A 12,673-nucleotide genomic window follows, 5' to 3' on the forward strand; every position below is an offset into this window, starting at 1 on the left:
CCATTCTTTTCTGAGGTCTTGGCTGATTTCTTTTGATTTTCCCATGATGTCAAGCAAAGAGGCACTGAATTTGAAGGTAGGCCTTGAAATACATCCACAGGTACACCTCCAATTGACTCACATTTTCTGGAACTTTCCAAGCTGTTTAAAGGCACAGTCAACTTAGTGTATGTAAACTTCTGACCCACTGGAATTGTGATACAGTGAATTATAAGTGAAATAATCTGTCTGTAAACAATTGTTGGAAAAATTACTTGTGTCATGCACAAAGTAGATGTCCTAACCGACTTGCCAAAAATAAATTAAAATAAATTTGTGGAGTGGTTGAAAAATGAGTTTTAATAACTGCAACCTACATGTATGTAAACTTCCGACTTCAACTTTAGCACTCACTCATACAGTATATAGCACTCACTCGTATATACAGTTGGGAAAAAAAGTATTTAGTCAGCCACCAATTGTGCAAGTTCTCCCACTTAAAAAGACGAGAGAGGCCTGTAATTTTCATCATAGGTACACGTCAACTATGACAGACAAAATGAGGAAAAAAAATCCAGAAAATCACATTGTAGGATTTTTTATGAATGTATTTGCAAATTATGGTGGAAAATAAGTATTTGGTCAATAACAAAAGTTTCTCAATACTTTGTTATATACCCTTTGTTGGCAATGACACAGGTCAAACATTTTCTGTAAGTCTTCACAAGGTTTTCACACACTGTTGCTGGTATTTTGGCCCATTCCTCCATGCAGATCTCCTCTAGAGCAGTGACGTTTTGGGGCTGTCACTGGGCAACACAGACTTTCAACTCCCTCCAAAGATTTTCTATGGGGTTGGGATCTGGAGACTGGCTAGGCCACTCCAGGACCTTGAAATGCTTCTTACGAAGCCACTCCTTCGTTGCCCGGGCGGTGTGTTTGGGATCATTGTCATGCTGAAAGACCCAGCCACGTTTCATCTTCAATGCCCTTGCTGATGGAAGGATGTTTTCACTCAAAATCTCACGATACATGGCCCCATTCATTCTTTCCTTTACACGGATCAGTCGTCCTGGTCCCTATGCAGAAAAACAGCCCCAAAGCATGATGTTTCCACCCCCATGCTTCACAGTAGGTATGGTGTTCTTTGGATGCAACTCAGCATTCTTTGTCCTCCAAACACGACGAGTTGAGTTTTTACCAAAAAGTTATATTTTGGTTTCATCTGACCATATGACATTCTCCCAATCCTCTTCTGGATCATCCAAATGCACTCTAGCAAACTTCAGATGGGCCTGGACATGTACTGGCTTAAGCAGGGGGACACGTCTGGCACTGCAGGATTTGAGTCCCTGGCGGCGTAGTGTGTTACTGATGGTAGGCTTTGTTACTTTGGTCCCAGCTCTCTGCAGGTCATTCACTAGGTCCCCCTGTGTGGTTCTGGGATTTTTGCTCACCGTTCTTGTGATCATTTTGACCCCACGGGGTGAGATCTTGCGTGGAGTCCCAGATCGAGGGAGATTATCAGTGGTCTTGTATGTCTTCCATTTCCTAATAATTGCTCCCACAGTTGATTTCTTCAAACCAAGCTGCTTACCTATTGCAGATTCAGTCTTCCCAGCCTGGTGCAGGTCTACAATTTTGTTTCTGGTGTCCTTTGACAGCTCTTTGGTCTTGGCCATAGTGGAGTTTGGAGTGTGACTGTTTGAGGTTGTGGACAGGTGTCTTTTATACTGATAACAAGTGACCAAATACTTATTTTCCACCATAATTTGCAAATAAATTCATAAAATATCCTACAATGTGATTTTCTGGATTTTTTTTCCTCAATTTGTCTGTCATAGTTGACGTGTACCTATGATGAAAATTACAGGCCTCTCATCTTTTTAAGTGGGAGAACTTGCACAATTGGTGGCTGACTAAATACTTTTTCCCCCCACTGTATCACTCACTCCTATATAGCACTCACTCGTTTTTAGCACTCACTCCTATATAGCACTCACATATAACACCCATAAGCTATAACATCCATTAGCTACCAGGGACAAGTGCTGAACGATTAACCAAAATGTCGGTTATTTTTTTTTTTTTAAACCACTAATTGGCTGACGTCGGTTCAGTTATTTGAATTCCATTTGGTTCTGTTTTTATCGGTGAGCTCAATGTGCCCATCGCACAGTTTCTCTAGAGATCAATCAGACCCAGCCTGAATTGTGCGATGTAGTAGGTAGCTGTAGTTTACAACAGGCCGATATTCGACATAGTTTAGCACATAAAACGTGGTAATTAACTACAATGACCATAATCCATTGCGCATCTACTTGTCCAGTCTGTATTTATTTTACAACTGCTACTACGGAAGAGGGAAGAGTGCGCGATCATGAGCGAATATAGAGAGCAGCTGTTGCTTAATGAGGTATTTCTACCTGAAAATACATGATCTAAGTGATTGGTAGTTGGTATTCAGCTGTCATAAAAGTACTATATGCCTCATTTACTTTGAAGAACTACTAAAATCGTGATTTAGTCAGACACCACAGGCTGCAGCTCTATAGAGATGAGATGATGACTTGGAATGAAATAATAAAGTCATCAAATAAAACTAATGTAATATACACAACACTGAATATTTTATTAAAGTAATGTGAATAAATGAATGCTAATTAAGCAATAAGGCCCGAGGGGGTATGGCCAATATACCATAGCTAAGGGATGTTCTTAAGCACGACGCAACACAGAGAGCATTTAATGTTTAAAAAAATTATCGAAACCGAAAACCGTGGTAATTTTTTAATAATCGAACCAAAACCGAACCGACCTCAAAAAACACTAATCGCTCAGCACTAGTACAGACAGACACTGGCAGTGACAAGAGGACACCCCAGATTCAGCAGAGGAAGTGAAATTCACTCAGACCTGAAAAGTACTCTTTGTCAACTTCCTATTGATTTGTACCTGAGAAGATCCCCAGCCCACAATGGATGGCAGACCATATGCCCAAAACCCAGCCAGCCAGCCAGACAGATGCATCAATAACTCATCATCACACTTAGCAGACAGCTGCGAAATAGACCTACGATCAAGCCTTGAGGCAGTGCACTGATAGTTAGTTGTATTTAGATTAAAACTTTAGCCAAAGATCAATAGTCATAAAACGTTATTCTGTAGCTACGGACAATACCACACACACACACACACACACACACACACACACACAGTAATACACCCCCCCCTCCTCCCCCCTCTCTCCTCTCCAGGGTGAGGGTGTATACTAAAACTGATGGGAAGGTGTGTATCCACCCCCCTCCCCCCTCTCTTCTCTCCAGGGTGAGGGTGTATACTAAAACTGATGGGAAGGTGTGTATCCACCCCAAGTCAGTGAATGCTGAGGAGACCCAGTTTAACTACACATGGCTCATCTATCACCTCAAGATGAGGACCAGCAGTGTGAGTATACGGTACAGCACACACACAGCACTGTTGGACCATTTAACCTTACAGAGATGGTTCACTCCAAAAATCACAGTTTTCTCAGAACTTTTCTTTCCTATCGCAGAATAATGAGTACCAATCTTTTGATTATGCGTGCTCCCGATGCATTTAGTAGGATACACCAGAGGGTGAGGGATGTTGTGAGTTCCAGCCAGAGCGCAGTGTTGTTTGTGACTGTTTCACTGAGTGGGGGGGGTAAAGGTTAACTCTGGTGCCATTTTTAGACATTATTAATATTTGATTTAAACCAGTGCCTTTCAACTCCCTCCCAAAGGCCCTGGCACATCAAAGCTCGCAGACAGTACCAAGGAAGAGGAACAGTCACAACAGTCTGTCCTCTTTCTACCCTGCCGCACTGAATGTTATCAGTTAGAGCAGAGAAGGGCTACTGGCGGCGGAAATGTCGAATCCTACTACACCGGCTCTGACGCTCGTCGGATGTGGCAGGGCTTGCAAACTATCACGGATTACAAAGGGAAACCCAGCCAGTGATGCGAGCGTACCAGACGAGCTAAATACCGTCTATGCTCGCATCGAGGCTAGCAACACTGAACCATGCATGAGAGCAATTCATATACCGCCCTAACAGATCCACAGATGACGCAATCTATATTGCACTCCACACTGCCCTTTCCCACCTGGACAAAAGGAACACCTATGTGAGAATGCTATTCATTGACTACAGCTCAGCGTTCAACACCATAATGCCCTGCAAGCTCATCACTAAGCTAAGGACCTTGGGACTGAACACCTCCCTCTGCAACTGGATCCTGGACTTCCTGACGGGCCGCCCCCAGGTGGTAAGGGTAGGCAACAACAGGGGCGGTGTGTTCATTAGGGCGATATGGGCGACGCACTGCCAAACGGGAAAAGGAAGGGATTTTTTTTCTAATCAATTATATCACGGCAACAGTAGTTATCAGTGTTCTAATCTAGACGTCTGATCTGCCACTAAATGTCCAATCAGGCTAAAGTCGTGCTTCAAATGGCCCCGCCCCTTTTGGGGCGATTTCAGTCAGGTTGAAAATCGCCCCAGAAGTCTCTCATAGACTCTCATGTAAAATCTTTTTTTTTCAAATATCAGAGCTTTCAATACAATCTCTATGGGTTCCGGGAGGGCTTGCACTTACGCGCTTTCGTCATACGTAACATAACCATGAACGTAACTAAGAAAAGAGCGGGTAGCAGCGTCAATCAATTCACGTACTACTGTCAAGATGGCTAGTGTTCAGTGCAACTCGATTGTCTCTTTGAAAGAAGTTCCTTTTTGTCGGCGAACAAATCAAGATAAATTGGCAACGAAACAATTAGGACCTCCCAGACCAAATTTAATAATTCAACAGGTTTCTACTAAAGGGGGAAAGTCCTACACCCGAGGATTTTCCAAAAATTGGTACGAACGAAAAACCTGGCTAGCAGGCTGCGATGTAGTGGCAACACTGATCCACTTCTCTCAACAATTTGTCTACTTGTTATTGCCATGCTGTTACTATTTATTGTGTAAGTGTGGATTTCTCTTTTACTCTTAAACATTATTTGGCTGCACTACCATTGAAATGTTGTAAATGTGGTAAAAGCTCTTGTTGATATTTCATTTGTTTATGGAAATGCATATTGTTTATGCAGTGTTGAGGAATGTGAAAGAACACCCTTGATTATTTTTACTGTGATAACTTATTTTGCTTTTGTAAGCCAACACTTTTGAGATCAGTCAATAAATGCTTCTGGTATTGACTTATATGCTGCCCCTGTCTTCATGTTGTTGCTGGACATATCTTTTTTTAAATGTGTGTAGGTCACCTAAATCATCAGAAAAATTGCCCCCCCTGAGAATTTTTTCAGGAGCCGCCACTGGGCAACAACACATCCGCCACTGTGACCCTCAACACGGGTACCCCTCAGGGGTGCGTGCTTAATCCCCTCCTTTAATCCCTGTTCACCCACGACTCCGTGGCGCATTACGCATTACGTTTGCTGACGACACAACGGTGGTAGGCCTGATCACCGACAACGATGAGACAGCCTATAGGGAGGAGGTCCGAGACCTGGCAGTGCTGATCGTGGACTACAGCAAATGACGGGGCTGTAGTAGAGACGGTCAAGAGCTTCAAGTTCCTCGGTGTCCACATCACTAAGGAATGATCATGGTCCACACACACCAACACAGTCGTGAAGAGGGCACGACAACGCCTCTTCCCCCTCAGGAGGCTGAAAAGATTCATGGAACCTCAGATCCTCAAAAAGCTCTACAGCTGCACCATAGAGAGTATCTTGACTGGCTGCATCACCGCCTGGTATGGCAACTGCTTGGCATCCGACCGTAAGGCACTACAGAGGGTAGTGCGTACGACCCAGTACATCACTGGGGCCGAGCTCCCTGCCATCCAGGACCTCTATACCAGGCGGTGTCAGAGGAAGGCCCTAAAAATTGTCAAAGACTCCAGCCACCCAAGTCATAGACTGTTCTCTCTGCCACCGCATGGTATCTTAGTTAGTCCGGGTAGCTATTGGTTAACTATTTAACTATCTGCATTTACCCTCTTTGCACTAACTCTTTTGACCCATCACATACACTGCTGTTACTGTTTATTATCTATCCTGTTGTCTAGTCACTTTATCCCTACCTATATATACATATCTACCTCAATTACCTCGTACCTCTGCACATGGACTCGGTACTGGTACTCCGTGTATAAAGCCAAGTTATTGTTCCTCATTGTGGATTTATTCCTCGTGTTATTATGTTCTATTATTTCTCTTTTTACCTCTCTGTGTTGTTGGGAACGGCCCGTAATAAAGTATTTCACTGTTAGTCTACACCTGTTGTTTACCAACCGTGTGACAAATAACATTTGATTTGTGCCCAGATCTTCCTGTACGACTGTACGGAGGTATCTCCGTTCTCCCTGCTGTTCTTCGGAGGTGACGTCACCATCCAGATGGATCAGGACCAGGAGACCATCGCTGTGGATGACTGGATCGTCTTCCAATCCCCCGCACGCATCGCTCACCTCGTCAAGGTACACACACACACACACACACAAACACGCAAACAAACACACACACACCTGACCGTTTTCCTTATCCGCCTCACCTTGTAGAATCTGAAGAAGGAGCTGGACTCTCTATTGGAAGAGAAGATCCGAAGCCCCGCCCCTGTGGACTGGAGCGACCGCCAATCCAAAGACTGTGCTGTCATCACAGCCATCATAGACCTCATCACCACCCAGGAGAGGCCCAATGTTAACGCGGCTAACACTAGTTGGAGGAACACTGCCCCTAGAGGACGTCGCCAGTATTACAGCAATGATGATGATGAGTACTAAAGATGGTGCATCTCTTCTCAACCCAGAGAAAAGAGACAGAGATGGAAAGAGGTCTCAACTTTGTATCTCTGCCATAATGGCGTCTATCTCCATTTGAAAGTAAATGTTCTTCTTTTTGTGTTTGAATAAAGTGTCAAGCTAATGTTGGTGATTTACCGCCACTTGCAGTGCTGGAGTCTTAAACTAAATATTGTGTATCATTCATTTGTGGCCACTAGATGGTGGCGATATAGCTTAACGCCATTTAACAACTAGGCGCAAACCAATTTGAAGAAGACAATGCTCTCTGGTCATTGGCTGATGACTCCCATAGGAATCCACACCCAGTTGGCTACTTTAAAATGGTAGAAGCCCTCAATGGCAATGTTCATGCGAAAATGTGTTTCCAAGTAGAGATCTCTATGTCTTAGGCACATTTACACATTTCCATTAGATTGGAATCCACCCATGTGTGTGAAGAAATCAAGGACTGGTCTGAACGCTGTCCCCAAACGCCAACCATTTTAATTTAATTCTATAAGCCAACTGGAAAAGGCTGAGCAGTGGCTGACAATGTATTTTTGCAGTATTGCATTCGTTATGAACAATGTTATGTAAAAGTAAATTGTACTGAATGCTGATTTGTTGATATTGCTTGACATTGTCAAATGGCCTACTTGGCTTACATTCTTGTGTTGTAATATTCACGTTGTTTTCTTTTCAGTTTTTGTTCAAATATTAATCTTTCTCCCTAAAGCTGAACCATTAAAGCTGACCTTATTGCAGTGTGACGTTAGTCTTTTCTAGTGTGGTGTGAAGTGGGAGAGATTCACATTATAGCGCGCTTGACATTTAAAGGGAATTTCTAATTGAGCCGACATCTGCAGCGTTTACCTTGAATGTGATCTCTACGACCGTGGAAATATTGCCTTTGAGGCGCATAGCAGAAAAGGGGCGATCAGATTGAAGTTAAAGATGTTAAGTTAGTAGCAGCTGTAATACATATTCCAGAATCAAAAACTTTCCTGAATTGGGTCCTTATTAAAACAGCCATGATAAAAAATCTGTGTTATCCAACTAAGAAACAGTTGGTACATAAACCAGATGACATCCTACAACAAAGAGATTCTCTGGTACTTTTGTATACTTTTTAGCCAGTAGTCCTGAAAGTAGCCCCACAGGCCAAAAGTGGTCCCTGGAAATTGCATCACGTCATTGCTCTCTCGCTCTGCTGTGTGTGATTCTTGCTAGCTGTCACTCAAATGGCGAGGGGGATGAATCTCATTGGCTGGAACTCAAATCGCTAGGGGGGGAAATGGCACATCTTCCAGAAAATACTATTTTCAAACTAGGTATTTTGTGGCTGAGGTAAAACAGTAATTCTGCTCATAGATTATGCATGTATTAACTACATTGACATGTCCAGCCCAAAGCGGGAGATTTAAAAAAATACTTACTACTCGCCAAAGTACCAGAGCATGTCTTTAATATAATCTATTTGTGCAGTTATATCTTGAACATCAGAATTATGCATCCATCTGTCTAATCTCTTAACAGGAGGTACAGTTACAGCAGTAGTAAAGTTTGAATTCAAAACAGCTTCACTGAATGTTACCAATTAAAACCAAAACATTCTCTCTCTCGGACTGGTCCTGAGTCATAACCCATATCTGTTCCCTGGTCCCCAGCCATAACCCATATCTGTTCCCTGGTCCCCAGCCATAACCCATATCTGTTCCCTGGTCCCCAGCCATAACATATCTGTTCCCTGGTCCCCAGCCATAATAGATGTCTGTTCCCTGGTCCGCTAAATTCACTGAGCCATTCAAAAGATACATCAGCATTCTGAAAGAGAACAACAGATCGCAAATACGCCATAGCACTTTTATTAACAATAATTAGATTAAATATCTAAAAGGCATCATCTGCAATATAAATCTATAGCTGTGGATTACATACATTTAAACAGGTTATTAGTTACATATTTACATTGGTTAAATGCGTATTGTATCACAGCTTTTCCCCCTGAGTGCAAACACAAAGCTTTTTGTCTGGGTCAGACCAGATAGAGAGTAGTGGTCTGGTTTGATGAACGGTGTTACAACAGGAAGCTGATCAGGCCATTATGTGTTTCCTTTAGCGATGACAACATTACACACTTAGCAGATGAATCACGCTGGACAATCATGTTAAAACCTCCTCCGGCTTTCCCAGTTTTAGAACAGAGAGCGTCACACCATTTCATTTTCTCTCTTGCTGCTCGTCACAGAAATCATGAGGGTATTATTTTTATTTTTTTTTAAACGTCCAGCTCTGATATCACTGGGCCTTCTAAAAGCCACTCCAGGGCATCATCACACCCAGAGGCAGGACTGACGGAGGTCTGCGGGACGGAAATGGTTCTATTTATGTAAGGTGACATTAAAGATGGAGATAAAGTGGCCAATTACAGATCAACTTCCAGACCCTAGGAATGTGTAGAGCTGAAAGAACTGCATATGTATACATGGTTCAATTCCACCAAGCCTTACCAGAGGGCCAGGTGAAGCTATGCCCATATTGCTAATACCTGTTCAATAGTGTTAGGTATCTAAAATGGCTAGGGGTTGGGATTAGCGCCTGATTGTGGGAGTTTCTTTTTTTCCTTTGTAGGCCATCACAACATTCAGCCTCACTGTACTGTAACCTAACCAGAGGGACGTCTGGAAACTGGACCCATTTTGGCTCCTTCCATTCAGCCTGGTCAGCAGTCACACAGCCTTCTACTAGCCACAAAGGGACGTCTGGAAACTGGACCCATTTTGGACCGTCGTCACGTTCAGTTACATTACAAAAGGCCTCCTAGCCCCACACACACACACAAGTGTCTGACGTACAGTGCCATTTGTGTTTCTACATTGAGCCTCTTGCCCATCAGTCAACACACACTAGAACCTGACCACAGAGCAGAAGTGAAACTGAACTGTGTCACATCACGACAACCTGGCACTTTAAAAAGCATGACAGAAAAATATACTAATATAAAATGTTAGTTATGCAGTACAGAAGGTAAGCATCATTCCTGGAAATTCCTGGGGAGTCTTTCAGAAGGAAATAGTTCATAAAATGAATAAATGTTCTATTAGTTTTAATGCAACCTCTTATTATAGGTGACCTGTCCACTCTGTATGTGGCAGTTTTCAACTTTGACCCCAGCACATCCTGTGTGTGTGTGTCTAAGGGGGATGTCCTTCGGGGCCTAAAAAGCAGTCACACAGCAGTGGTTGGACAGTCTCCCATCAGTGGGAGGAATCAATGTGTTGTTGACAGGTCATAGGGTCACAGTCAGCTGACATACAAACAGCATACATACATTTGTCTGTTGACCACAGAGAGATTCTATTGGTGCATTTAGTGGCAGTCAGCACTCTCATTGGTTGATAGTGCTTGAAGGCAGCTCTGTGGTGTATTCAGTCGCTGGCGGAAAGAGCTCACACCTTGCTCTGTTGACCAAGGAGCCTTTCTATTGGTGTATTCAGTGGAGGTCCGTCGCTGGTGTATTTAAATGGGTGGAGCCTGCAGTTACAGCTCACACATTGGTTTCCAGCCCCTGGAGGCGGTCCATCCTCTGCATGTTGCGCTCAATAGTGGCCTGGCACGTGATTGGTTCAGCACATTCTGACAGGAACCAACCCCTCTCGCCATCACGGAGTCGCTCGCCCTCATACCAGCCTAAAAGAGAGAGATTTATTTATCCTTCAGAAAATCCCTTCACAGGGCTACAGCGCCACAGGCCTGAAGAAAATAGTTTCCTGTTCAAAGCAGGAAGTGAGCTCTCAGCCAGCTGTTGGACTCTTAAATTACATCTGTTTGATGCTCTATTCTGTCTGTTCTAGAATGCCCTTTCACATGAAAGAGATGGTTGCCATGGAGACACAAAGGGAAATTACCTTTAACCTTAAGAGTGACTGTATACGCATCATCAAACATCTCTGGTCTGACGCCACACAGGTACATCTCTTTCAATGATTCTCCAGGGAGAAGACAAATAGGAATGAGAGAGAGAGACCGAGAGAGACAGAGCGAGACAGAGCGAGTGTAACAGTGTAACGTACCATCCTCCACAGTCTGTGACACCAGGACCACGTCAGCCACCTGCAGTGAAAGCTCATCAGGCTGCTTGGCTGTGTACGTCCTTGTCACCTCCACCTGCATGGCATCTGGGGCAACACAAAAACAACACAGAGTTTACACTAACCCTGGGGCAACACAAAAACAACACAGAGTTTACACTAACCCTGGGGCAACACAAAAACAACAGAGTTTACACTCTAACCCTGGGGCAACACAGTTTACCTTTCAGTCCTGGCTTTTATTTTATTTTTTTATTTAATTTAACCTTTAAGCCAGTTGAGAACAAGTTCTCATTTACAACTCATTATAAACTAGTTCTAAAGGTTATAGTACTTGTATTTGATCCTAGCAGTCCTTTTTGTTGTCTATTATGCAAGTTCAATAGAAAAGCCCTGAAAATGTTATGACTCATATATGCCTTTACTACCAATGCACAATGACTGAATAATTATTCAACCAGTTAGACAGGTAGTACTTGCTAATGCTCTACTGCAGGCTAATTCAAATCTGGACCTCGAAACCAGTTCCACTGCTGATTTTCATTCTTCCTCTCTAATTAAAGGGTTAGTTTGGGATTTGCTAACTAGCGTTAGCACAATGACTGGAAGTTAGTGGGAACAGCTGTTCCTGTAGACTTCCAGTCATTGTGCTAACGCTAGTTAGCATTGGCTCACGAAAGTACCTCTAACTTCCTTCATACTGGATGCAGATACATAAACATGGTATCCACACGTTCATCTGACTCTGGGGAAGTAGATAAAGAACCTAATTGCCAAAATCCCAAAGTATACTTTTAAGGACTGATTAAGACCTTGAATAAATGATCAGATATAACAGAAAAACAGCAGTACTCCGGACCTACAGGCTTGGATTTGAATACCCCTGTCCTACTGTATATGCCCCCAGACAGTGATTGGGAGACTGTTCTACTAATCTACCACAAGGTGGTGCTGTCTGTCTGCATGTGAGTTCCACTGACCAGTCAAGTTTGATAGTGCTGTCTGAGTGAAGTGAGAGTGTGTGTGTGGTGCTGAACTCACTTGTTCGGTCTTGGTTCTTCTTGTCATTACTGCTCTGACCCAGAGCACTGATCCAGCGAGCACGCTCATTCCTGTGGGACAAACACACACAGCATTTTTCAATACTTTCTCTCTTACTTGTTAATGAGTCATTTAGCGCCATAACAATATAGAAGGTAATGTGGTCAACATGGGGTTTTTCTAATGCCACTAATTGCCACTGCAGTCTTGCAGGAAAAAGCACAACTTTACTTCAGTTTGACTTTCCTTTTTTCACCATGGTTGATACTATCAACACAGGGGCCTGTTTTAAGGAACTAATATAATCAAGGAATCCATTTGACATTTACATTTTAGTCATTAAGCAGACGCTCTTTTTTCAGCGTGACGTAGGATACAATGCAGAGGACAAACGTATTGAGATACAACCTCACAGCATCACAAACAACAACCTCACAGCATCACAAACAACAACCTCACAGCATCACAAACAACAACCTCACAGCATCAAACAACAACCTCACAGCATCACAAACAACCTCACAACATCACACAACAACCTCACAGCATCACAAACAACAACCTCACAGCATCACAAACAACAACCTCACAGCATCACAAACAACAACCTCACAACATCACACAACAACCTCACAGCATCACAAACAACAACCTCACAGCATCACAAACAACAACCTCACAGCATCACAAACAACAACCTCACAGCATCAAACAACAACCTCACAGCATCACAAACAACAACCT

At 43.2% G+C, this 12,673-nt stretch overlaps 2 protein-coding genes across 3 annotated transcripts in view; one reads left to right on the forward strand and one right to left on the reverse strand.

Annotated features, from left to right (window-relative positions):
* The window catches only part of dhx36 (DEAH (Asp-Glu-Ala-His) box polypeptide 36), a 47,570-nt gene extending 39,659 nt beyond the window's left edge, over window positions 1–7,911 (forward strand). Inside the window, exons 23-25 of the mRNA XM_084142483.1 lie at window positions 3,306–3,426; window positions 6,339–6,491; window positions 6,573–7,911. Of these exons, the coding sequence (XP_083998609.1) occupies window positions 3,306–3,426; window positions 6,339–6,491; window positions 6,573–6,797 (499 nt within the window). The 3' untranslated portion in view covers window positions 6,798–7,911. The remainder of the gene's footprint in view (window positions 1–3,305; window positions 3,427–6,338; window positions 6,492–6,572) is intronic.
* A 329-nt stretch (window positions 7,912–8,240) lies between these two features.
* Window positions 8,241–12,673, reverse strand: part of LOC311101660 (rho guanine nucleotide exchange factor 26-like) — a 58,391-nt gene continuing 53,958 nt past the window's right edge. For both annotated transcript variants that reach the window (XM_084142807.1, XM_084142806.1), the window contains exons 13-15: window positions 11,930–12,000; window positions 10,871–10,975; window positions 8,241–10,487 (exon numbers count right to left, since the gene is read on the reverse strand). In XM_084142807.1, coding sequence (XP_083998933.1) covers window positions 10,345–10,487; window positions 10,871–10,975; window positions 11,930–12,000 — 319 coding nt within the window. In that variant the 3' untranslated portion in view covers window positions 8,241–10,344. The remainder of the gene's footprint in view (window positions 10,488–10,870; window positions 10,976–11,929; window positions 12,001–12,673) is intronic.

Source organism: Coregonus lavaretus, assembly GCF_964263955.1.
Source record: "Coregonus lavaretus genome assembly, chromosome: 26".
NCBI classification, from domain to species: Eukaryota; Metazoa; Chordata; class Actinopteri; order Salmoniformes; family Salmonidae; genus Coregonus; species Coregonus lavaretus.